Source organism: Gekko japonicus, unplaced genomic scaffold, assembly GCF_001447785.1.
Source record: "Gekko japonicus isolate JY-2015 unplaced genomic scaffold, Gekko_japonicus_V1.1 scaffold421, whole genome shotgun sequence".
Classification (NCBI taxonomy): Eukaryota; Metazoa; Chordata; class Lepidosauria; order Squamata; family Gekkonidae; genus Gekko; species Gekko japonicus.
Genome location: NW_015164195.1, coordinates 268,298 through 294,430, shown reverse-complemented (window position 1 = coordinate 294,430; position 26,133 = coordinate 268,298). Strand labels below are relative to the sequence as shown.

The 26,133-nt window shown below is 42.8% G+C and overlaps 1 protein-coding gene across 1 annotated transcript in view; it reads left to right on the top strand.

Annotated features, from left to right (window-relative positions):
• Positions 1-24,257, top strand: part of NGF (nerve growth factor (beta polypeptide)) — a 93,994-nt gene extending 69,737 nt beyond the window's left edge. Inside the window, exon 2 of the mRNA XM_015408312.1 lies at positions 23,463-24,257. Coding sequence (XP_015263798.1) covers positions 23,475-24,206 — 732 coding nt within the window. The 5' untranslated portion in view covers positions 23,463-23,474 and the 3' untranslated portion in view covers positions 24,207-24,257. The remainder of the gene's footprint in view (positions 1-23,462) is intronic.
• Positions 24,258-26,133: the final 1,876 nt, after the last annotated feature.

The following is a 26,133-nucleotide window of genomic DNA, read 5'->3' as shown; positions in this document are numbered from 1 at the left end:
AGTTAGCGAACTTCTCCCCGGCCGCCCCCGAAAGGGGCCGGCGGCCCACAGTGGCATCCCCCCCACCAGCCAGCCGGCTGGCTGGGGAAGGCAAGGCCGGGTGGGGCTCTCTGGTGGCCCGCCAGCCCCCTGGGCGGGGCGCAGTTTGGCGCCCCTGAGGCCAGCGCGCCCTAGGTGAGCGCATAGCTCGCCTAGCGGGCGAGCCAGCCCTGCATGTGTCCCATTCCCCCCCGCACCCAGAAAGCTTCTACTGTTTCCTGGGTGGGTGAGCTTTGCAGCAGGACTAATCCAGGTGAATATATTTTAGTACCTGAGCTTTCTTCACATATACTCTGTCTGCCCCCTTGGCCCGTTTTCATTTACCAGGTAACTCTTCACGCTGGCTAAGATGCAGTTTATGTGATGAAATATTACTCAGTGTGACTCTGTTTTTTAAAAGTAGTGATGAATTGTGGTAAACCACAGAGTGGAATGGCTGCTTTCCCATCAATCACTGGAAGTTTATCTTGCTTTATTATCACTATTCATATTAAACAGCCTTTATTGCCTTCATCACAACTGCAACCAGACAGCTAAAAGAATTAGGCCATTATCATTTTTTCATTGAATAAGCAGGAAATTAATGACTTGTTTAGGACTTTCCAGTGAAGTTATGGTTGATCTGGGAATTAGGGGTGAACCACATATTATGTGGAAACTTGTGATTGAATCTCCTGAGTCCTGATACTTAGTTTTAACATTTAAAAACAGCCAGAGGGATTTAGATTGTGTTGGTAAATGTGAACTGCCCTAAGCCTGTCAAGGGGAGGGCAGGATATAAATATAATAAATAAATAAATAGATCATGTTCCTGGTTTAATCCCTCCTTGTCCCCCATTCAGCGCCCCTCCAAGCTGTTGTTTGGCCAGGCAGTGGGGGGGAGACATTCTCCCACACTGTACCTCTCTTTTTCTCCAATCAAAACTAATACCAAATATGTGGGGGAGGCTTTCAGTCAAGAAATGTTTAAACTTCCATGTTCCAAGTCACCCTACATACATATAAGTTTCTTTTTAACCAACTCTTTGTTCTGTTCAAATTATCTTTGTTTACTAACAGAGTTTGGTATATGTTGATCTTTCTGAGCTACTATCATCCAACAAGCAGAGTAGACACAGGCTGTTTTTGTATGAAATGAAACATGTGAATTACACGACACAACAAGCTAAAGCCTACTGCATATCTTGACTGTGAGGATTTGAAGCATGGAATGAGTTCATGTGACCCCTAAAATGAGCATCATTGCAACGTACCCTTAGACCTAGAAGTAAAGTCTTCAAGAGTCATACCACTTGTAATGTATGAGATTTGTGACTGAAGCTTCCAAAATTTACTTTAATGTTATCCATGAGATCTTTTTTATTTTCTAAAGTTATAATTATTAACAAAAGGAACAAGTACACTAATTATAACAATGGATACATAATTAAAACCATTATTCCATCAAACAACCTTTTTAAAAAGTGAGACATGTAGATTAACAGTGGACTTTAGTGTTCTATGAGACAGTAAGCATTGGTCTAATCTGAGTGAGCCGAGGTCTTTACCTTGCTTTTTTCTCTCCTAGGATTTGTATGTGTCAAAGATTGCTGTAAAATCCATCCAATGAGAAAGAATGAAGGGAAGGGAAGGAGCCTGATTTTCCCTATTTTAGACTGATCAGAAGCATAATGATGGCCAAATGCTGTGGTTCATGTGCTGGGAACCCCTGAGGACAGAATACCAAAGGGAAGAGTTAAGCACCCAGGACATTTCAAGCTCAGGGACTAGCCCCTGTTCCGAGAGCCTGATCCTGGAGATATGAACTGCTCTGTATATATTCACACTATACAAGCATATCCATAACAAGAATATGAAGAACAAAGATGAACGATCACTAATGCAGTGTTACATTAAAAAAAGATGAAAAAGAAAGTTCCTCTTTCAATTGAGAACACCTTATTAAAACACCTGCTTCCATAATATTATCAAGTATAGTTATCTCTGTTAATTAGAAGCAGGAGAGAATTGTTGCATTATGCAATGCAGGAAAAAGGTGTGCATCTCAGAAAAAGGAGCCTTTGGAAGAGTCTTTCCCATTTGTTTCCAATAAGAATTCTCTGGATACCCCTTGTTGCTGCTTATGCCTGTTGGGGACTGTGCTATCAATTATGTGATTGCTTAAAGTGTGTCCTTATATAAACTCAAGACCTTGTTTTTCTTTCACATTGGAAGCTGCACAAGACAACTGTATGGCTTTAATTACTGATTGCACAACTCAGGTTTTAATATATTTTCAAAGTCTTCCGTGTCTCATTACAAGCTATGACAAAGCAATGAAATACCTTATTTACTGAACAGCAGAATTCAAGGAGTAAGACCTCAAAAGGAAAACTCAGCATTGCAGCCCTGAAGGAAAATGTGGGTAGTGCAAATGCATTCCAGCCAGACACAGTGAGAATTATGAGGTGTTAATAACTAAAGCATATTTTGGCTCCAAGAGGTTATTGATGAGAATGTTTCAGGACTCATGTTTACACAAGAATTAACAGTTTATCAGCATTCATATCACATAATCTGTTCTACCACAAACCAACTGCACAGCAGTTTGTACCCATGTACATCTAAAAGGAAGTCTCTTAATTATTACAGTTTTTTTCTTAAAACCAAATGGGTTTGTACATGAACGATCAATAAGAGCTACACAAAATTTCCATCCTTGATTTTTCCCTCCAAAACATTCCATAAACCCTACATACCACTTTTTATGTGGTGTTTCATGCCGGTTCAGAGCCATTGTTTTCCTGACCCACTGCTACTTCAGTGCCATTTTTTTTCATTAGGTAATCTCAGCCAATCAAGGATTATGTAGCGAATGTGATAACATCACATAATCATTTAGTCAGTTGAATTTGTCGCTGCATGCAAACAAGCATTACTGCCCTTACTCCCAAAATTCCAGTCCAGCGTTAGTCATGTCAGAGTGCATATTGAAATGTGTATTTGGATGTACATCTGAATGTACATTAAAGCATGCATGATTCAGAGCAATATATTATAGAAAAATGACATCCATAGTCTGATGCTCATTTAAAAATGCATCCAAATGCAGTATCTTGGCTGATTTGCTCTGGTTTTGTAGCAACGTACTACAGTGTCTTCACTGTCGCAGTATTGAACAATAAACAAGTATTTACCACATTACAGAAATAATTACTTCTTTCTCTGCAAAAATATCTGTGGTCTTTCAAGCCTCCCCATATCACCAGAAATGGGAGGCACAAGGGTACAAGAGTGTTTAAGAAGCTCAGGTTCTTAATTCAGTTCAGCTCTGACATCCATTCCTTCAGTAAATGTGTACATCAGAGTTTTGTATCTAGTTTCCCAGTAACAGAAACCTGAAAGAAGTTTTAAAGATGCAAAACAAGCTACTGCGTTAAAATTTATTTTTAAAAGCAGAAAAGGTCCTGTGTGCATGGTTACATTGTGCTGAGTAACAGATATTATGCAGAAGTTTGAGTTGGAGCAGTTACTTGGTAGGTGTTGCTTTAGTGCAAAAGGAGATATTTATTTTTCCAGATCAGTGGCAGGAAAACTTTATATGGAGAACAGGTAATCATGATACTGAATTATTTGATAACTCAGAGTGAGAGGCAGGAATCTGGATTGAGCTACTATGGCCCTGGTCACACGGGGGGTGAGGCGTGGCCAAAGCGCGGCTTTTTTGAGCCTCACCAAAAGAGATGCACGGCGGCAGGATCAGACAGATCCCCCAAGCCGCCGCGCAGTTGCTCCCCAGCACGGTCAGATGCCGGGGGGAAGCCACGGAACGGAGAGCGAGGCGTGCGCAATTTGGCTGGGAGCCTCGCATGCTGCAGGAGACGGGGGCGCCGGCGATCCCATGGCTGCCCTTGCTGCGGATTTTCAGGTAGGTAGTACTCTTTTCTAGGGTGTTTTTTTTTTATGCGTGGTTTCCCCCAGAAAGGATGGATCGGGGACGGGTGCACTCCGCTTCCCAGATGTTGTGGTGTGATCGCATCCGTTTGATGCACCCCCGATCCATCCCTCTTGCGGGGCAAAACCTCCCATGTGACCGGGGCCTATAGCAGTATTCCAGGGATTATAAAATGATACCAAAGGCTAAACAACTCAGTGAAGCCCAGAGTTGAACTTTTTTCTATATGTGAATTCTATGCAGTATGGATGGTTTGGGGGTGTCAGTTTTTATTAAGAAATGAAGCTGATGTTTCTTTCCCAAAAACATGGTGACTAAGCTTTAGGCATTAGATGTAATTGAAACAAGACTGTCAGTACAGAGAGAGACTGCCATTTATGCTGGGAACTGTTTGATTCATGTTTTTTTTTAGTCTTAAATATCCAAATTGCGTGGAGTTAGTGGTGAGGAGAGAGAGTGCCTGTTTTCCTTCATTCTATAGGTGTGGGAAAAAAAGAAATCTGCTCTTAATCTTGAGGATTCTTTTACTCAAATAACCCAAGTCTCTTGAGGCAGATGGGTTCTATGGAGTTTTTGTTAACCCCAGAGCCAATTCCCTAGATGGAAAGTTGTCCTTTGTTCATGATGTCATGGTCAAATGGAACCAGAAATACGAAACATTAGAAGATTGTGACCCTTTTCTCTCTCTTTTTGAAATGCAATTATATGTGTATCAAGTAAATTTAGGATAGCAGGTTTTCATCTCCCCTGACCCCTGCTACTGAGTTAATGAAAGGCTAGATGAATCCACTTTAAATATAAGGTTCAGAATACCTTTGATATTCTGTCTTCATGAGAGCTAACCATGCTGTTGACATTTCATCAGATACCAACCAGGTGCGTGTAATTTATTTATTTATTTATTTATTTATTTAAGGCACTTGAATCCTGCCGCTCCAGGTCTTGAGACAGCTTCCAGAAAATAAACTATAAAACATGACCAATAAAAAGCACAATTTCCAAATAGCACCTCATGAAAAGTAATTACTAAAAACAGTGCACACTGTAGCATTCTGAAAACATAAGGAGCAGAATGCCTTTTGAACAGCTGTAGATCTTTTAAAATAATGGTTTTGCGTCCTCTTCACACTTCAGCAGTAGCTTCAAACCTTTTTGGACAGGTTGATCCATAACTTCTTGGAGATATTGTGCGAAAGATTCTACTCTGCACCACTGATACCTTAATCACAGACAAAGGCTGTTCCAATGGCAGTTATTTCATGATTAAAAACTGGTGCTTCACACCTGTCAAAAACATACGGAATAAATCATAGATGGGGTTCTGAAAACCATACATAAGAAAGGCAATTTAAATTGGAAGCCAGCAAGGCTGTTATTGTCCTCAGCATAGCATTTGGAACCAGATATCACCCAGGGTTATCACTACAGCACTATGAGGGTGACCTTTAGATGGAAGAAGTAGTAATGGAGGCAGTTGTACACATGAAATTACATAGATGAAGCTGCCTTATACTGAATCGGACTATCAGTCCATCAGGGTCAGTATTGTCTACTTAGACTGGCACTGGTCTCAAGGGTCTCAGGTAGTGGTCTTTCACATCACCTACTGCCTGGTCCTTTTCAACTGGAGATGCCATGGATTGAACCTAGGACCTTCTGCATGCAAAGCAAAGGATCTTCCATTGAGCCACTAAAGCAGGAAATGTAGTAATGGATTTTCCTTGTTTGTACTTTTTGCAATTTGTGACTTTGCTGTTTAGCCGTGTTGGCATTATCTTAGTTTTAATGATATTTCTCCTAATCTATAGTATACATTCTATCTACACTTCAATTACTGTAGCGTCCAAGCATCCTGAAGAGATATGATCCTTTTTCTACTCTACTTTCACTTCGTTTTGACTAATCTCTCTTTTAAAAAGCTTCCTTTGCTGAAATCAGATGTGGTCATATCGGGCTAGTAAGGAAACCTTAAGTTCACATAAACGCTAAATTTAGTGACACTGTGATCACTGTAATTAAATATAAAGTGGTGCATGTTGAGGCAAAAAAAATTCTAACTTTTCATTGAGCTTTAAACAGGCAGTGACTGATCAGGAAAGAGTTCTTAAGGTTGTGGTGAATAGCTCAATAAAAATATTGACTTATTGTGCAGCAGCAGTGGGCAAGTTGTATAATAGGGATTATTAGGAAAGGGACTGAAATTAAATGGCCATATTTTAATGGTATCGTATAGGTGAGGCGTGTTTTGACTACTGTGTACAGTTCTAGGTGCTGCATCTCAAAATCGCTATTATAGACTTGGAAATGGTGAAAAAATGCAAATAAAATAATTAAGGGGTTGGAATACCTTTCCTACAAAGAAAGTCTAAAGACATTTGGGCTTTTCCATTTAGATACAAATAGATCATCACTGCAGAACCTTTATTAGGCATTTATTACAAATACTAAACAATCTAAAATTCTATTTAGCCAGTTGGGATGCATATCAGAAAGCACACTGATAAATGGTCATAAACTTAAATAGAGATAAAATTATTCATGATCATTCATACAGATCCTCATAGCAGCTAGAAAATCCCTAGGAACTGGTTTGGTAATGTAAGAATTCCAATCAGATAAAAGGTAAAAGACCAACCACTCATCTGGGTAACCCTGAAATTTGTGTAAGAGGGAGCTAATTATGGAATTCGTCAATTTAGTATAAAAGCTACAATATAACAAGACATGATGTAAAAATTCAGGAACCCTGACTCTACACAGACAATATCTCCACTGATGAGAAATTCTGAGAAATCTACCATAAGGGATTACTTGAAGGCAGAATGCTGGCCCTGGCAAGCATAAAAGCTCTGCAGACTTGTGGAGATTTAAGATGGAATAAATAGGGAGCGGGCGCTCCCTAAATTGGCACTATACCATTTCTGCAGCACGTATACTAAAATTGGAATGGAAACAACAGATGAGTAAGGTGGGGGGACACGCTAGAGGTTTATAAAATTATGCATGGAGTGGAGAAAATAAATACAGAGAGCTCCTTCTCCCAAAATTCTAGAATTAGCATCAGTCCAGGAAGACTCTGGCTTCTGTGGCCACTATGTGAGACTTCTGGGGCATCTGGTCTGGTGCTCTGGGAAGCAGAATGCCAGACTAGACAAACCATTGGTCTAATTCTGCAGGTCTCTGTCATGTTCCTTTCCTTTCCCTGTAACTTAACAACCCACAAGCCATTCGACAAAGTATTTTATAGATAATTGGCAACTGCATAGATAAATATGGCCAGAACATAAGTGTACTTTTCTGTCTTGCCTGATAGTAAAATCTCTGTCGAGCAACAGTATTATAAAGAAATAACAACATACATTACAAAGGCAAAAAATATTTCTACCTTTTTGAAAAGACAATGTTGATAGATAATACTGTTCTTCTCTCAACACTGAGGAGTCAACATATCAGTGACAATGCTGCTGCACATAGATGGCTGGATACATGCCATTGTATTTGGAGTATATTCACTACCCCTCACCCAGTTTTAATAATCTTGAGCTAGTAAAATGACACAAAAAGATCTGTGTTTGTGGTTGCAGATATCAGTGTGATTCAGAATTCCCAAAGCATGTTTCAAGCACACAGAGAAATATTTTCAGGTGAGATGCAATTTTTTAGCAGATTCTCCCCCTCCTTTTGCATATTAAGTCATTCACACTATTTCTATTCCTTTTGAAAGCTATTTTAAAATTGAAACAACAAAAACTATTTATTAAGCCCAAAATATTAGAAAACCAACATCATAAACTGTGAAGAAAAACATCTGTCATTATTGATCACTAATGGTGCTAGCATTTGAAGTTATTTTTCTCACCCAAGAATATGTCAATGGTGATGTCAACAAGCTGCAGTGAAAGCCCATAGTTTGTGCCAACCTACTGAGAACTATAACATGTTGCTTCTCTGATTCCCTGAATCAGCTTTCCTTTGCAAAGCCTTTTTTAACCCCAATCAGTTGGTTTCTAGGGTAGAATTTGTGTCTGGTTGCTTTTTTATTTAGAAAAAGAAAGATTTAATGGCTGTTACTTGCAAAATTTGTTTTCCAATATATATGTGACAGTGGGTGCTTTCACATATGCTAAATAATGCCATTTCAGATCACTTCAGCAAGGATTTGCAAGTGGATTTTGCCATTTCACACAGTAAAATTCAGTTACAAAGTGCATTGAAAGTGGGTTATTTAGTGTGTGTGAGTGCCAAATGTTTTAAAAGGACAAAGTTGTAGATCCAAAAAGCATGCAGTAGGGATGAAGCTTTCCTCAGAGTATTGACAGTTGATATATACCATGAATATTCTCTTAATAGAACAGTTGTTATCATGATCTATGTTGGACACAGTTTTTCAGAAATATTAAAATGCCAAATTTTGAAGGCAAAAAAATTGTCTCATGGGTAGCAAAGATGTAAGATCCCATTTCAAGACAACCAAAGCAACATTCAGTTGTGCAAATATGATACAGCTGTTGTACCTAGGGTTTCCTGGAGATTTGGAAATGGAGCCTTGGGAGGCTTGAGAAGATATCAACAGAATCCACCCTCCAAACCAGTCATTTTCTCCAGGGGTGTCTGGTCATTTAACTTACAGGCTGCGATCATACACACTATTAGACCCGACATAGTCACGAATGCCGGGTGGATTTAAAGGGCGCAATCATACAACATCAGGGAAGTGCCCCAAAGCCAGCAGCAACCATTCTGCTCCGCTGCAGAAGCAGAGTTAAAAGACACAGACGGACTTTCCCCTGTCTGATCATTCCAGTGCGCTCTCATGCCATCAGGATGGTCTGATCAGGCCACCCCGACTCTATGCCATTGTTTTTTTCCCCTTTCGCAGTGTAATGTATTGGAACTCGCTCTCATGAATCGCCTCATTCACTCCCCATGCAAAGCTTGAGCCGGATGAAGGCTCCACGGAACTGCATTGCTATTGGTCGCCCTCTAACAGCGACCAATCAGGAACAGTACAGGCTACAGAGAGGGAACGACCCTCATTGGTTCTTAACTTCACAATCTTATTGGTTGTTATCTCTAAATAGGCGTGGCTATGTTAGCCCGGGAATGTTTAAAAGGAGCCTAGCTCCTCATGTTAAGTTGTTCTGATTTTGAATGCGTTTGAGTGTTTGTTCGCTACTTCAAATAAAGCTGAATCACTGAGCTGAAATCATTCTCCGATTCTTTGTTAGCACGATCTAACACGCAGTATGTGCATCATCGCAAACTTCATAGGGAGCCCTCAGTGTGGAGGTGTGGTTCATTGATTCCTTGTTTAAGCACATGGAAAACAGCACAAAAAAGAGACTCATCCGCAGTTGCATCTGATCACACACTGATGGGCTGTGCCCGCAGCTTCAAAGGGATGTGTGATTGTGCAACTGCGGGTCTATTCCGGAGGAAATAGCCTTGCTCCCCCCCCCCATTTTTTCTGACACATGTGACCACACCCATAGAGAAGTTTTCTGGTGGGCTATTGCCATAGAAGGCCACTAGGTACAAGGAGAAAGCAGAGCCAACCATCAGCTACTCTACCAGCATTTCAGGGGCCTTGTCTCAGACCCATCCATGGCAATGGAAATTGGCATTAGCTCACCGGGAGGAAACAGTGGAGGAAGCAAAGGGTGAGCTGATGCTCAATGTTAGCACCACTGAGCTTAGTGCCCCTGCAACTCTGGCTTTTATAGCACTCCAGCGCTGCACTCAGTTTGGCTTGTCCTGGAGCACTTACAGCTTCTCAATGTGCAGTATGTAATTCAGTACTGAACATTTGATGTGTTCTTGTAGTTTTCCTTCCAACTTTGTAAACCTTGTCTGGGAAACCATTGAGTCATTTAGTGGGCAAACAAAGCCTTTGCTGGGGAATGAAAATATAGGGTAGGATCCAGCACACAATTTCAGCTTGAGCTAGAGCACTTGTGCCAACAGAAATGCAAGAAAAAGACTGAGGTAGCCATTTGCGCTAAGTCAAGCTTGTTGTTGTATCCCCACTTGCGTTTCCGCTTGCACAAGATATTGTGGAACTGGGAACTATAATATGTAGGGAGGGAAGAGTTTCAGAAGATATTGCGAAAGCAGAACTGTGCTAAGTCAGTATGGCCAGGGACCGGCCTACCTAAGGGACCGCCTTTCCCCGCATGTTCCCCCAAGGGCACTATGGTCGGGGAGCCAAAATCTCCTGGATGTTCCAGGCCCCAAGACCATCAAATTTGCGATGACCAGGGCTAGGGCGTTTTCAGTGGTGGCTCCTATCTGGTGGAATGAGCTCCCAGAGGAGATCCGGGCCCTGCGGGACCTTGTACAGTTCCGCAGGGCCTGTAAGATGGAGCTCTTCCACCAGGCTTTTGAGTAGGAGCCACCACCACCACTGTTCCATCAACGCCCTATAATCTCCGCACACTACCACCACTGGTGCGGGTACCATCGGAGGGAGCGGGACGTTCCTAGGAGACGACAGGGCAGTGGGGATATGCATAGGCGTAATCTTCATGGGGGCGGCGGGGCGGCAGCCCCCACCGAAATTTTCGGGAAGGTGCTCAGCCTCCCCCGGGGGCAGGGGTCTTTTGGCGCCAAAGCGCCCGCTTTATGTCTTCTTCTTGTGCATTACTGGATCCAGTTCATAGATTCTTACCATTAAACTTAATAGATTTCAACTACTTCAAATAGCAGCAGGGGTGAGGAGAGAATTTATATCTGGATTGACAACTTGTGAAGAAAACTTTCATTTTAGTGTATGATAATCTCTGAGAACTGGGCAAACAATGGAAACACTGACAGATGCTGTCCGTAGGATCGTTTGCACGACATTGGTTCATTTACTGGATTTGGTCTTGATGGCAAATCCAGAAACTACAAACAAAAAGAACATTGAAAAATTGCTGAAAGGGGAACATTTTCATGTGGTAAAAATGAGCCGCCAGTTGAAATAAAGGCTTTATTTTCTTAGGGTGGTAGTGCTTGGAAACCTGTTAAATTATTTTTGGCATAAGCCTGTAATAGTAGCTCTGTGATTAACAGTACTTAAAGTAGTGGCCTTTATGGCAAAAGTATTGTTATTTTAATAGGATCGCCCTGCAAAGAAAAAAAGCAATCACATGTTTTATACTATGAAGTTTATGTATTTTGTGGAAATGGGAGAAACATGTGTTTTTGAAAAAATCCTATTAACTAGAACAACTCCACAAAACCAGTTACAAAATATCCATTGTAATGATGCTGGGGGAGATTAATCTCATCAGAGTATTTGTATGGAATCTTTTTAAAAGATTACAAAACACAAAGGAGTCTTATGGCACTTTAAGGACCAACAGATTTATTTAAAGCATAAATATTTGTATACTACAGTTTCAGAGGGTTGCCATCTTGGTCTATAATAGAGCAGCTATGTTCAAGTCCCGCAGTAGAGCAGATGTATTCGAGAGTCAAAGCTCCCTTCATCAGATACCAGATACCAGACAAGCGTGGCTTCCCCCAATGGAATTTTAAACAGTAGATCAAAGATTCAATGTATTCTATTGATGCTTGTCACAGAGTCTTTTATTGGTGCAAGAGATACGGTGTTTGTCACAGAATCTTTTATTGGTACAAGATATATGGTGTTTAATACCTGCATGCTTTATTATTTCAACAGTAATGGATAATGCACTTCTTGGGAGCTGTAAATAAGAACACCAAGTGATGCATGGTTTTGTGTACCTTTAAACACTGTGGGAAGATTTCTTGAAAAGGTTATGGTTGTAATGACGATTGATTGTAACACCAAACATAAAATGTTCAGTGTCTCCATGGCCTTGCATCCAGTCCCAGTTTAGTATATGGTTCCTTGCTTGTACAACAGCTTTGTAGTAACACAATGTGACTGCCCACACAGAGGCAAGCATAGTTTACCAAGCATGAAAAGGCAACACAAGGATCATATCAATGTATAAAAATATACAGGTTTATTCATGCAATAATTGGACATGATTTCCCCACTGACTTTGCAGTTTGGGCATACCGTCCTGTCTGAACTTTGTACTTGCCTTCCAAACCAGAATGGGAAACCTTGGTGGCTTCCAAATCTGATTTGGAGAGCAAGCACAAACCGCAGCTTAACCACATAGATATAATGGCAAACTATAGTTGTCACAACCCTGCATATCAGGAAGGGAATTAGAGCAGGGGGGAAGTGAAGCTATGGGGGCAGTAGAGGACCCTTTGGAGGTCCAAGGGACCAGGTCTGAAGTGATCCAGTGATTGTCTGCATTTGCCCTTCAGTCTTATGTTGCTGTTTTCTTAATGTTCACTATATGTGGGCTGTCAGGGGAGTTTTCAAAATCCTGTAGTTCCTGGAGGGGAAGCCATATCAGGGAATGCCCGCTTCCTCAACTGAACATCTGGTGGAAGAGCTCCATCTTACAGGCCCTGCGGAACTGTAGCAGGTCCTGCAGGGGCCTGATCTCATAAGGGAGCTCATTCCACCAGTGGGAGCCAGGGCTGAAAAGGCCCTGGACCTAATTGAGGTAAGTCAGACATCCTTAGGGCCAGAGACTACCAAGAGATGCAGGTTTGCAGAACACAGTATTCTGCAGGGCTTGTATGGGGAGAGGCGGTCTCAAAGATATGCACTAGAGATAACACTAGAGAATATGGTGACCCTATACCATGCTCAGACTATGTTAATTCATTTTACAAGTAATTTTAATCTTTAAAGAATTTTAAAATTATTATTCTGTATGCAGATTTTAATTGAATTTATTATTGTATTTTTATCTTGTATTAGATCCCCTGATGGAGCATATAGTGAAGCGCATAAGAATCTAGAAGATGTAATAAAATTATTCTACCTTTGACCTTGTTCCTTTTTTTCTCTTACTTTTATGTAACCATGGATAGAACCAGGTTGCAGTTTGAAGGGAGGTGTGTAATATGATGCCTGATAAAAACTCCAGGCATTTTAATAGTGAAGCTCTTGCTTCATTTTTAAAATTTCTCTATTTGAGATGTACCAGGAAATTAGCATCAGTGTTATGACAAAAATGTGTTATTTTAATAAGCCTGTGCTCCTGGGGAGGGAACTCAACTGTGGTATTCCAATACAGCTCCAGCAGTATGCAGTTACTTTTAATAACTTTCCTGAGATCATCTTCAGAGTGTGAAACGTTCATTTAACACAAATTGAATCCTGTTCCATATGTATTAATCTGGAATGACTTCTGTTCCCTGTTTATTTTTCTTAATCACTTTCACAGTACATAATACTCTGACCTCTACCGTGTGTTACAGATGCTTACCACTCTTTATCCACCCTAGTTCTAAATAGAACAGGATTATTAAATTGAAGCCAAGTATGTACAGATCATCAAAGTTATTTTTAATCTTTTGATTAAAGTGGGTAAATAGTCTGGTTCACTGAAATTATGTATTGTACCCTTCAAGTTTCGAAAAGGGCATATACCTAAGTTCAATAAAATAAAAAGTAATCATCTTCTGTATCATCCTTTAAGGACTTTGAGGAAGTAGAACTTATTTTGGTATTTTGGTATGGAAAAGTATTAGAGATGGGCAGATGTTAATATTTTCTGGTTGCGAAAAAGCATACTTGATTCTAGGAGGAGATTCCAAATTAAGGTTTTCTCAGATGGGGCAGGGGAGTGGTCCTTTTGTTGTTCTGCCTCAGATTGCAAAGTGCTGTGGACAGGCCTAATCATTTGAAGACAGTTTGCTAATTGTTATGACAGCAGAGGCTGATCCAGCTGCTATTCCCATCTGTCAGAGCTAGGGATGGGCATGAACCAAGAAACGAACTGTAGTTCAAGGACAAACCATGCCAGTTCACGGTTCGTTTTGAACTGGGTTCATTTGGCCACATCATTCCCGAATCCAAAAACGAACTGCCCTTTTGTACATGGAGGTTCATTTGATTCATTAGAGTGGTTTGCTCTCCAGACAGCCTGGTGCTGATTCAATCAAATCCTAGGCAACACTTGTGGAGAGCCTTAGAAGCATCCATAGCAGTTGTTCTTAGCTTGATTGGCAGCTCTGGGAGCCAACCACGGAGGTCCCATGCTGCTCTATGGGAGTGGATTGTATATGTACCATGCCCTGACTTAGCTGCTTTGATTTTGCAGCAGGAAGAGAGAGGAGTTAGTTATCATGTGAGAGGGAGTTAGGCAGAATTGCTTGCTGCGTGGCTGGTTTAAGGGGAAGCTATAGCTGAACTTTCCTAGGGGAACCTGCTTTGGGGGGCTATAACTCAGACATCCCAAATCCAATCTTTGCCAAACTTAGAGGGCAGTGGAGGAGAGCCTGGAGGAGAAGTCCAGTGAGTTTGGCATCTCTAACTCATGAGGAGGCTGTTCTACCACAGACTCATGAACCAAACAAACCATGAACTGGTTTGGGAAATGGGAAAAATTCATAGAAGTTCATGGTTCATGGTATGTGTGATCAAATGAACCACAAACCACCATTTTCCCAGTCGTGCTGATCCCTAGTCAGAGCCTGTTATCTTCCTATTAATACAGCAGTGACATTTTTAATGTTGAAACTATTAAGAAATCCTTCTTGGCAAAATTTGAAAGGAGATACGCTTGCACCTTATGCCTACTTCTTTGTATTGTTGCTTTTCCATCAACGAAGTGTTGTGTATGGTGCACTGTGTGAAAATTAGTAAAATATTGGGGCGCTATGGTGGTGGCAGACCTGTGAATAGAAGAACAAAAATAATATCCTGTGGTCAAATCTCTGCATTTAAACCTGAGGAGCTCAGAATGTATGTATAGTACAGAATCTGTGTGACTCTACATCCACAAACAACAGCACCTGACTTGTTCTCTTTGCTCTTTAATTTCTTCCTTCTTCATTTCCTACTAATCTAATCATAGACAGAATGATCCAAAAAAAATTTTGATGTTAGGATGGAGGCTGAAAGCAAAGATAACCCTGGTGCTAGTTAACTAAACACTAGAAGAGCCTGAGAAAGGGAAGTAAATCTTTCCTTAAATGTTGTTCTATTTCAGAGCAGGAATTCTCCATTGCACACGTCCAAAAACAGTATTTTATTGCTATCTTTCACTTATCCTTTCAGAATGGAGTTATAGACAAAGAGTCTAGGATGTAAACAACAAAAGTAGAGGCTTCTATGGGGGTACATAAATTGTGTCAATATTGCTGTGCAAATCATGTCTTTTAATAGGTCTCTTGATATTGGAAGACTTACTTGAGCTGACCTGAGACATTTGACTTTAATTTGAGTTGTGTCAAGGAAAGAGGGGCTGACAGATTCTATAGTGTGTGGCAGTTGTGCTATTCTTTGCCCTTATACAAACAGTGGCAGCAGCTTTGCTCCTGCACATCATAGGAGACTAAGTAGCCCTGGGCCTTACTCTGAGTCTAAACGCAGCTTGACTTGGGACTGCCATTTCTCCTTCTGCATTCAGGATTTGTCTCTCTGTTTGACCTGTGGTGAAATTGCTGTGATGAGGATTCTGTGGTTCCTTACTTAAGACTGCAGGCACAACTGCTGAGATGGGGGACTAGGGATCCATGATTCCTTTTCATATGATGACTGGATTGGGTCTGGTTGCTGTTGGAGGAGGGCAGAAGGAATCTTTATCTGGAGACCCATGATGATTCTTGACAGCCCTGATTTCAGGAGCTTTCTGTAACTCCCACTGCTTCATAACTTGGCCATATTCTTCGTGGTCTCTGTGCATCACACCTCTGGGATATAGTGCACCTGCGCCGACCTCAATCGGTTCCTCTTGAAAAGCTAAAGGAATTTTCGCACCCACTCCCCAGTCACATGCCAGCCCCACTGCACATGACTAAGGGAGGGGCATGACAATCCCACCAGTTCTCTTCTCACCGCCACGCTGGTGGCATCTTCTCTGCTTTGGTCAGTAAAACTTTTTGGCCTTAAAGCCTATTCCTCTTCTTTTCTTCAAAGTTTCTTCGCTTTTCTTGTTTTTTGCTAGTGAAAGGACATTGTTACTATGATTTACTCTTCTCAGACTTAGTCATTTGCTCTCCTTTTTGCAGACCACATTTCCTCCCCCTCTCCCAGTCTATGGCCAAGAGGTGGGGTTCCTTTAAACGGTGCCTCAAGTTCAGTAGTAAAATGCCCCCCCTTTGCTTTGCCTTCTGTGCCTTGGGGAATCACACCAAGTGGACTCTTGTGCACATTGTGCAAAGTTCTCAAAGCAGACGAGAAAGAACAGCGCTGCTAGACTTCGCGTCGCGCTTTTGGAACTAGCGCTCTCACCGATGTCACCACAGGACACTTTGGGGCATGTGTTAATGTCGATGCCCACCTCAGCATCGAAGGCTGCACTGTCCCCAGTACCGACTCACTCAGATGTCGACCGCCTGATGCTGAAACGCTCGGCCCAGACATCTCAGTCCGAAGCCCATACTCCCTCCAAAAAACGCAAGGAAGGCAAGGACGACCGGCCAGTCAAGCACAAAAAGCATAAGAAAACTCCCCCTACGCAAACTCCGCTGACCCCTCGGAGGGCCACGGAACCAAATCCTATGGGGGCTGCTTCACTTGACTCCTCGAGCCGAGAGCAGCAACAAGGTGTACCTCGGTCACCTTCATTGTGTCCTATCCAGCTCACTGACTTTGAGCACGATATAGACTTAACGCAGATCTTTCGGTCTTCAAGTGTTGAAAGCCTACACTCCAACCGTGGAGCCGACACTTTTATTCGTCCTTCACTGTTCCGATCTGATGATCGAGAATGGCCATCGGCACTGATCCACCAACCGCCACCCCATTGGGATCAACGGCAATGGCAATACATATATGGGGCCTATCTGTTCTCGAGTAGCATGCTGTGGCTCCCACCCCATCCGATAGAATGGGACCGCCAGTCCACTTCCTCCCGACTCTCTCGATACCAAGATCCTCCACCGATGCCGAAGTTTGTGAGACCTCAACCATCGAGGCCGACAGGCAAACCTCCCAAACCACGGCCTTCGATAATTCCCAAGTGTAAAGGTCCGTCGAATCCAGTCCCATCGACACTGGTGTTGTCTATTTCCTTTTCCGAACCATCTGAGCATTCCGCCTCTTCCAACACTTCCTCCCAATCAGGAGATGAAAACCCCGACCCTCCAGTGGAACCCTCGCCTCCCTGAGGACTCTAACCGACAAGCTTGCAGAATTCAAAAGGAGGGAATGCTTTTGTCTAGACATAAGAACATAAGAGATGCCAATGTTGGATCAGGCCAAAGGCCCATCCAGTCGAACACTCTGTCACACAGTGGCCAGAAATACCAGTGCCATCAGGAGGTCCACCAGTGGGGTCAGGACATTAGAAGCCCCCCTAGCACCAAGAAGACAGTGCATCACTTGCCCCAGAGCCCCTATCTATACCTTGTGGCTAATAGCCACTGATGGACCTCTGCTCCATATGCTTATCTAATTCCCTTTTGAAGCTGTCCATGCTTGTAGCCACCACCACTTCCTGTGGCAGTGAATTCCATGTGTTAATCACTCTTTGGGTGAAGAAGTGCTTCCTTTTATCTGTTCTAACCTGACCGCTCAGCAATTTCATTGAGTGCCCACGAGTTCCTGTATTGTGAGAAAGGGAGAAAAGTACCTCTTTCTCGACCTGCTCCATCCCATGCATAATCTTATAAACCTCAATCATGTCACCCCTCAGTCGTCATTTCTCCAAGCTAAAGAGCCCTAAGCACTTTAACCTTTCCTCATAGGGAAAGTGTTCCAACCCTTTTATCATTCGAGTTGCCCTTTTCTGCACTTTTTCCAAAGCTATAATATCCATTTTAAGGTGTGGTGACCAGAACTGCACACAGTATTCCAAATGAGGTTGCACCATTGATTTATATAGGGGCATTATGATATTGGCTCATCTGTTTTCAATTCCCTTCCTAATAATCCCCAGCATAGCATTGGCCTTCTTTATTGCAGTCACACACTGTCTCGACATTTTCAGTGAGTTATCTACTACAACTCCAAGTTCTCTCTCTTGATCAGTCTCTGATCAGTTCAGGCCCCATCAATGTGTATTTATATTTAGGATTTTTGGCTCCAATGTGCATCACCTTGCACTTGGCCACATTGAACCCCATTTGCCATGTTGACGCCCACTTGCCCATCCTTGACAGATCCCTTTGGAGTGCCTCACAATCCTCACTGGTTTTCACCACCCTGAACAACTTCGTATTATCCGCAAATTTAGCCACTGCACTGCTTACTCCCAACTCCAAATCATTAATGAACAAGCTAGAAAGCAGTGGACCAAGTACTGAGCTCAATGCAGCTAAGCACACATTGGATGTGGCAGCCAAAACACTGACTTCAGCAGTTACCCTCTGACGACATGCCTGGTTGCATGCCACTGCCTTACCACAGGACACCAGGACTCTCATTGAAGATCTCCCATTCAAGGGCGAGAGCCTCTTCAGTGCCACGACTGATACGGTCCTGCAAGACCTAGACAAAAGCATAAAGATTTCATGAAATGTAGGGGTCACGTCAGCTCCTAAACTATCCAAAGCAAAATCCTGGAACAAGCCATGGTCCCACAGATCCTCTCTTAAGTCGTTTCCAGAAACACAATGGCATTGCTCACCCATTGTGTCTTCCCATCCTTATGGGCACAAACCAAAATTCTCATCCACCACTCAGCCTAGGGCTAAGACCCCTAAAGCTCCCAAACAGAGCCTTTGACTCCTGTCATCCAACCCTTACCCGCCTGTCTCCCTACCTGGATGCCTGGCAGCAAAACATTCGATCGGTGGGTACTCTCTGTCATCGAGAAAGGGTACCTCATAGAATTTTTCCAGATACCCGAGGCCTCCAATTTCATACTTACTCCGCTATCCAGCATGCTCCTGGAAGAAATCCAGAATCTTCTTCAAAAGGACACTATAAAACCAGTCCCTATAGAACAACGTTACCACGGGTTTTACTCCCATTATTTTATGGTCCCCCAAAAAGAATGGAGGCCTCCGTCCTATTATGGACCTCAGGGGACTCGACCATTTTATCTCTTATCAGAAATTCCGAATGACAACATTGCAAAGCATTCTTCCCCTTCTCAGCGAAGGTGTCTGGATGGTAACCCTGGACTTGCAGGACACATATTTCCATATAACTATCCACCCATCTCACAGGAAGTTTTTGTGTTTTGCAGTCATGGAGGGCCATTTTCAATACAAAGCCCTCCCTTTTGGGCTCTCAACAGTGCCCAGAGTCTTTACAAAAATGATGATTCTCATTGCGGTGTACCTCCATCTTCAGGGTGTGCAGATCTTTCCGTACATCGACGACTGGTTGTTGACAGCAAGCTCCAGAGAGACTCTGCTCAACCATATTGATTTAACGCTGGTCACCCTAGATGCGCTGGGTCTAAGGATGAACCTTAAAAAGTCAATGCTCCTTCCTTCATTGAGAGTCCAATTTATCAGAGCAATCTTGGATTCGACTGTTTGCCGAGCTTTTCTTCCTCCCAAGAGGGCGGACGACATTATCGCTCTCATCAACCTAATGAGGACACAGGGAGATGCGTAAGCAAGGCAGATTCAATGACTCTTAGGTCTGATGGCTGCCACCACAGCGTACTTGTCTTCGCCAGACTACGGATGAGACCAGTTCAGCTGTGGTTCCTCAAGCAGTTCCATCCACAGTGGCGGCCCCAATCTCAACGGTTCGTGCTCCCTGTACAAGTGCTGAATTCCCTAGAGTGGTGGGAAACTTCAGAAAACCTCCTTCATGGAGCCTCATTTCTTGCACCCAGCCCCGAAATGACCCTCACCAGGGATGCATCCCTGTGGGGATGGGGAGCGCACCTCCAAGGTGTGTGTGTAGATGCCAAATGGGAACCACATGTGGCCCACAAACACATCAACTTCCTGGAACTGTTGGCCATCCAATATGCCCTCAGGTTTTTTTCACCCCCTTGTGGCTCACCACACAGTGGCAGTCCTGACCAACAACACCACTGCACTGTGCTACCTGAACTGGCAAGGCGTGGAACAGTGTCCAGGGGACTTTGTTGACTGGCCCTGAAGATTTGGGCCAAATGTCACTCCCGGGTCATGTTCATCATTGCAGCTCACCTGCCCAGGTCGTTCAATGTGCATGTGGACTTTCTGAGCAGGGGAGGTGCATCCCTCCACGAATGGGAATTCAACTGGGATTACCTCCAACCAATTTTCAACAGATGAGGTTACCTAGAAATAGATGCGTTTGCAATGCACCAGAACATGAAGTGTCACCTATTCTGTACCAGGGCGGGATGGGACGCCGTGTCTCCAAGGGACGGCCTCCTTTTTCCATGGTCCCACAGGCACATGTACATTTTCCCACCAATCCCTCTGCTTACTAAAGTGCTAAGCAAAATCATGGAGCAACCTCGGTGCATCCTTGTGACGCCATGGTGGCCACGTCAGCCCTGGTTCCCAACTCTACTCCACATGTCCCAAGGCATTTACATACATTTCCCTCTGGCACCAGATCTCCTCCTGGCTCAAGAGGGCCAAGTGCTTCACTACGATGTCCCACACCTCAAGCTCACAGCGTGGAGGATCCTCTAGCACAGCTTAAAAGCAGGATAGATCTTGTTCTGTTGAACTGTCGTAAACCAGCTACACGTGCTTCGTATGAGGAGAAGTGGAAGAAATTCCTGACCTACCTTGAGTCATTGGGTTTACCACCGCCCTCTATAGACTTGATGGTAATTTTCAGATTCTTGTTGACCCACTTGGACTTGGGTCTTAGTAGCTCCTCCTTAAAAGTCTATTTGGCTGCCATCTCTGCCAATCATCCTGTGGTGGATGGTAATTCTGTTTTTTTTTCTCACCCACAAACGAAGCAGTTTCTGAAAGGTCTCACTCATCTCTTTCCCCCAACTTGTGGCCCAACTCCCTCCTGGGATTTACCTCTAGTACTGTCCAAGAACGGGCAAGCCATTTGAGCCCATGGCCACATCTAGTCTACATCTTTTCTCATGGAAGACTGCCTTTCTGGTAACTATTACCTCGGCAAGACAAGTGTTCAAATTGTTTGCAGTCCATTGCGATTCTCTGTATTTGATTTTTCACCATGATGGTGTCACCTTTGCCCTGGATGTCTCCTTTCTGCCCAAGGTTGTTTCTGAGTTCCATTTGCAAGGTGACATTGCTCTTCCGTCATTTTTCCCATCCCCTGCGAGCGACGAGGAACGCCGTCTTCACACTTTGGATGTCAAGAGAGCCATACTCTTCTGCCTTGATAGGACAAGGTCATTCTGTCAGTCACCAGCCTTGTTCCTCTCCTATAACATACCTTTTCAGGTCATTCTGTCAGTCACCAGCCTTGTTCCTTTGCAGGGGAAGAAGCTCTCTTCACAACGTCTTTCCAAGTGGATTGTAGAAACCATTAAACTGTGTTACTTGCTGGCCAAAAAGCCACTTCTGGGCCCGCTTTGGGCACATTCCAACCGGGCAGTAGCCACGTGTACAGCCTTTCTGAGAGGTTTGTTGCTCACTGACATCTGTCAAGCAGCAACCTGGGCTATCCCTCATATGTTTGTGAAGCATTATGCCCTGGATGTGTGTCTTCATCAGCGTTCTGTGGTGGGACGGGCAGTGTTGCAGGCGGTGCAAGTCTAGAACCTTCAGCTCCCTCCTCCAGGTAGTCTTGATTTTTTGCTTGTTAATCTCCCAGAGGTGTGATGCACAGAGACCATGAAGAAGATAGGCAGGTTGCTTACCTGTAACTAGTGATCTTTGAGTGGTCATCTGTGCATTCACACCACCCGCCCTCCTTCCCCTCTGCTTTTGGTCCTCTCCTCTTCTATTGCTCTGAGACTGATGGCAGCAGTCAGAAGGAACTGGCAGGATTGTCGTGCCCCTCCCTTAGTCATGCGCAGTGGGGCCAGTGCGTGACTGGGAAGCGGGTGCCAAAATCCCTTTGACTTTTCAAGAGGAACTGATCGAGGTCGGCACAGGTGCACTATATCCCAAAGGTGTGAATGCACAGATGACCACTCAAAGATCACAAGTTACAGGAAAGCAACCTGCCTTTTTAAAAATATGTTACCAATGTCACATTAAAATTTTCCCATCAAATCCTAAAAGATTAAATGACCTTAAGTTCTCCTTGGGTTAATGACTACAGTGAATGGGTGCAAGGAAGGAGGATATGCTAGAAGCCTTTCTAGTGAATGACCTTTGTTAGAGGATGTCAAAACTGATGAAAAAGCTACACTAAACATTATAATTGGAACACACACCCCCTATAAAAACTGGAGTTTTTGTCTACTCAGTACACTCAGTGAAAGCGAAACACTGAAGGAAAATCTGTCTTGGCAACAGGTTGTATCATACAGCTGACAGCCCTGTGTTCCTCTAATGTAAGGAGACTTCCTTCTGTCTTATGTCTGAGGAAGGGTCCTTGTACAGCATGAAGGCACTTCAATTAACTAAGCAGAATAACTAGGGTTGCCAGGCAACCAGTGGGAAACTGGGGGTTGGGGTGGCGGCGGCCATCAAGCAGTGGCATGATGTCACTCCTGGGAAAACCCAGAAGTGATAAAAGTGGAAAAACCAGAGTTTTGGCCAACTCCTGGAGAGACGTAACATCAGCCTGTGGCCATTTTTTAATTTTATTTTTTTCCTCCACTGCTCTGAGCAGAGGTGGGAAATGCCCACTGTGGGTGAGGTATCACCTGCCCCACCTGGGGGCTGGCAACCCTAGATAAAACTCAATAGTTCAGTTTATACCCTGGCCACAATGCAACACATAGCTAAGTATACTGAAGCCCCTAAAATCAATGAAAAATTGACTTAACTGTGTTGGATTGTAATTCCTCTCTTTATTGTATTGGTGCTTTGTTAGACAAACCAGAAATTTAACTTTAATGCAGTAATGACTTGCATATTGGTTCAGTATGGTTCAGTATGCTAGCTTTCTACTAGTTTCCGATTTATTGTTTGGGGATGCTTTTTAGAGGTTGATTATGCTCCCCCTGCTCATCCAAATGTCTGCATATGTATTGGAGAGATACAGTTGTGTCTTGTGACAGTATGGAAGAAGATAAAAGATTGCCCTTCTTTTAATTTTTACAGTGGCTCTTGTCAAAGAAAGTCCAGCATAACTAATGGAGATTCCCACCAACATATGGTCTCCACTTTAATAATCCCAAACAAATGCATCATAGATAATCTTTTAATAACAACAAATACCACAGGAATTAATGACAATCTTGCTATTTCCCAGTATTCCTACTTTATTAAGTATATCAGTATCACTACTACTCAAACAGAATTTTCTGAAATAAAAAAAGAAAAGCCACATCTGGTATCCACATGCAGGGCCTTAGGAAGAACATGAAATATCATAGCGTATCTTTTCACTAGCACTGCTGTATCAGCACATACCCACCAGGATAGGAATGGGCCCTTTTTTATGTCATCATCACTCACAGTAATGTTCTTGGTTTGTTTGTTTGTTTCCTAGGTGCATAGCGTAATGTCCATGCTGTGCTACACTCTGATTATAGCGTTTCTGATCGGCATATGGGCAGCACCAAAATCTGAGGATAATGCACCACTCGGATCTCCTGCAACATCTGACATTTCAGAAAGAAGCCAAACTAAAGCATACCATGGTGTGAAAACGGTGGAACACAGAGACCACAACCAGCCTGTTACCAGGAAAGTAGAGGACAGAAAAGTTGGGCAAGCTGCAAACATCAAAGTGGATCCAAAGCTTTTTCAGAAGAGGCGATTCCAGTCCCCTCGGGTTTTGTTCAGCACTCAGCCACCTCCTTTGTCAAGGGATGATCAGGGTGTGGAGTTCCTGGACAGCACAGACACTCTCAACAGGAATAGCCGAGCCAAGCGTTCAACACACCCCGTGCACAATCGTGGGGAGTATTCTGTGTGTGACAGTATTAGTGTGTGGGTGGCCAACAAAACCACAGCAACAGACATCAAAGGCAAAGAGGTGACTGTGATGGTGGATGTGAACATTAACAACAGTGCTTACAAGCAGTATTTTTTTGAGACCAAGTGCAGAGACCCTAAACCAGTGTCCAGTGGGTGCAGGGGCATTGACGCCAGGCATTGGAATTCCTACTGCACCACCACACATACCTTTGTTAAGGCACTGACCATGGCAGGCAAACAGGCAGCCTGGCGCTTCATTCGGATTGACACCGCCTGTGTGTGTGTAATCAGTAGGAAAACAGATAACCTCTGAAATAGACCAACTATCCTCCTCTCCCTGCCCACTTACTCCCAGTCCCCTACCTCAGCCTGTAAATTATTTTAAGTTATGAGGACTCTATGGTATATTTATAGTTTATACAGTAAAGAAATGAATCCTCATTATTTATTAAACTCTTTTGGAAACTGTCCTTGTTCTGTGTACTTTATTTAATTGTGTATCTCTCCTTTAAAACAGATTCTTCTTACAAACCTGTTATCCATACAGTTCCTTGGATATATCAACACAAGTATTTCCAAAAAAGAAGCACCAGTATATTGCAAACCCGTCCTGATTTTTCTGCCAAAACATGCCTATCTTTATATGCAGTACTTTCTCCTGAAGTAGACAAATAGCACAAGTAATTGTGTTAGAAAGTTTCCAGATAGAGACAGTAGCACGCTGTTCCCTCTCTCAGAAGCTATTGTCTCTTCAACCAGACCCAAGTAAAAGCCAAGTAAAACAAGCAAAGTATCTTGATATTTGCATTCATTCAGACCACATTCCCAGAATTCATAATAAAATGTGTAACATTGTCATTTTTACATTTAAGCCTTTGCTTGGATTTCTTCCTGTTTATACATTCTTACAGATATGGAGCTGATCTTTTACGAAGCTTGATTTAATCTCATCAGTTTCCCCTATCTTAAATCTTTCATATTTTCCTAACTTATACTGGCCAGCAGTCCTCTTGTTAAGGAAACCTTTGAGCCAATGTTTGTAACAGTGAAATGATTTTTTTCTGACATGTAGTAAAAGCAACAGCCCTTATATTCTATTTTTAATATTAAAAGATTTACAAACATAAATACTACAAAGAATTAAAAGTTCATTCATAAAAATGGTTTCTAATTATAGTGTCTGTTCAGTTATTCCAGAAAAAGGAATACCAGTATAACAAAACTTGTCAAAAACAGAATCCAATGTCTTACATTTTCATTTCCTCTAAAATTATTTCTTTGTGCTTCCACATTAACTTGTAGGTCTTTATCTTGTCCATTAGCATTAAAAACCAGCCTTCTGCATTCTATTTTTCATTCTGGCTGGTTACACCCAAAGCCAGGCTCTTATCCATCTTACACATTTGTAGCCACTTCCCATTTTAAAACAATGGTTGCATGATTAATTTCAGTCTCTTTGATTTCAGTGGGGAATGCGCAGCCCAATCTTACTCCAAAATTAGTCTAATAGGGGTAACTTAAGAAAGTTTACATAAGATTGTAGGCTGAACTTGCCAAATGTATTCAGTGGACGTTCATTTGAAAGGATGAAAATAATATCATCTGAAGATTTTAGTGATGGCACACTGGAAAAGAAAAACATCCACTATATCTAGCCAAAACAATAAAAAGTTAGCATCCTGGTATTTTTGGTGTTAGCAATGGTTGCTAATGATCTTATTATCAATTATATCAGGACTTTTTTTTCAGAGCAGGCAGAATTTGGGAGAATTTGCAGAGAATATCTGAGCTAGGTCACAAAACTGTTAGTACATAACAACATAAGAGACACCAATGTTGGATCAGGCCAAAGGCCCATCCACTCCAGCACTCTGTCACACAGTGGCTAAAAATACCAGGTGCCATCAGGAGGTCCACCAGTGGGGCCAGGACCCTCCCCCCCAAGCACCAAGTTGACAGAGCATCACTTGCCCCAGAGTCCCTATCTATACTTTGTGGCTAATAGCCACTGATGGACCTCTGCTCCATATACTTATCTAATTCCCTTTTGAAGTTGTCCATGCTTGTAGCCGCCACCACTTCCTGTGGCAGTGAATTCCATGTGTTAATCACTCTTTGGGTGAAGAAGTACTTCCTTTTATCCGTTCTAACCCGACCTCTCAGCAATTTCATGGAGTGCCCACGAGTTCTTGTATTGTGAGGAAGGGAGAAAAGTACCTCTTTCTTTACCTGCTCTATCC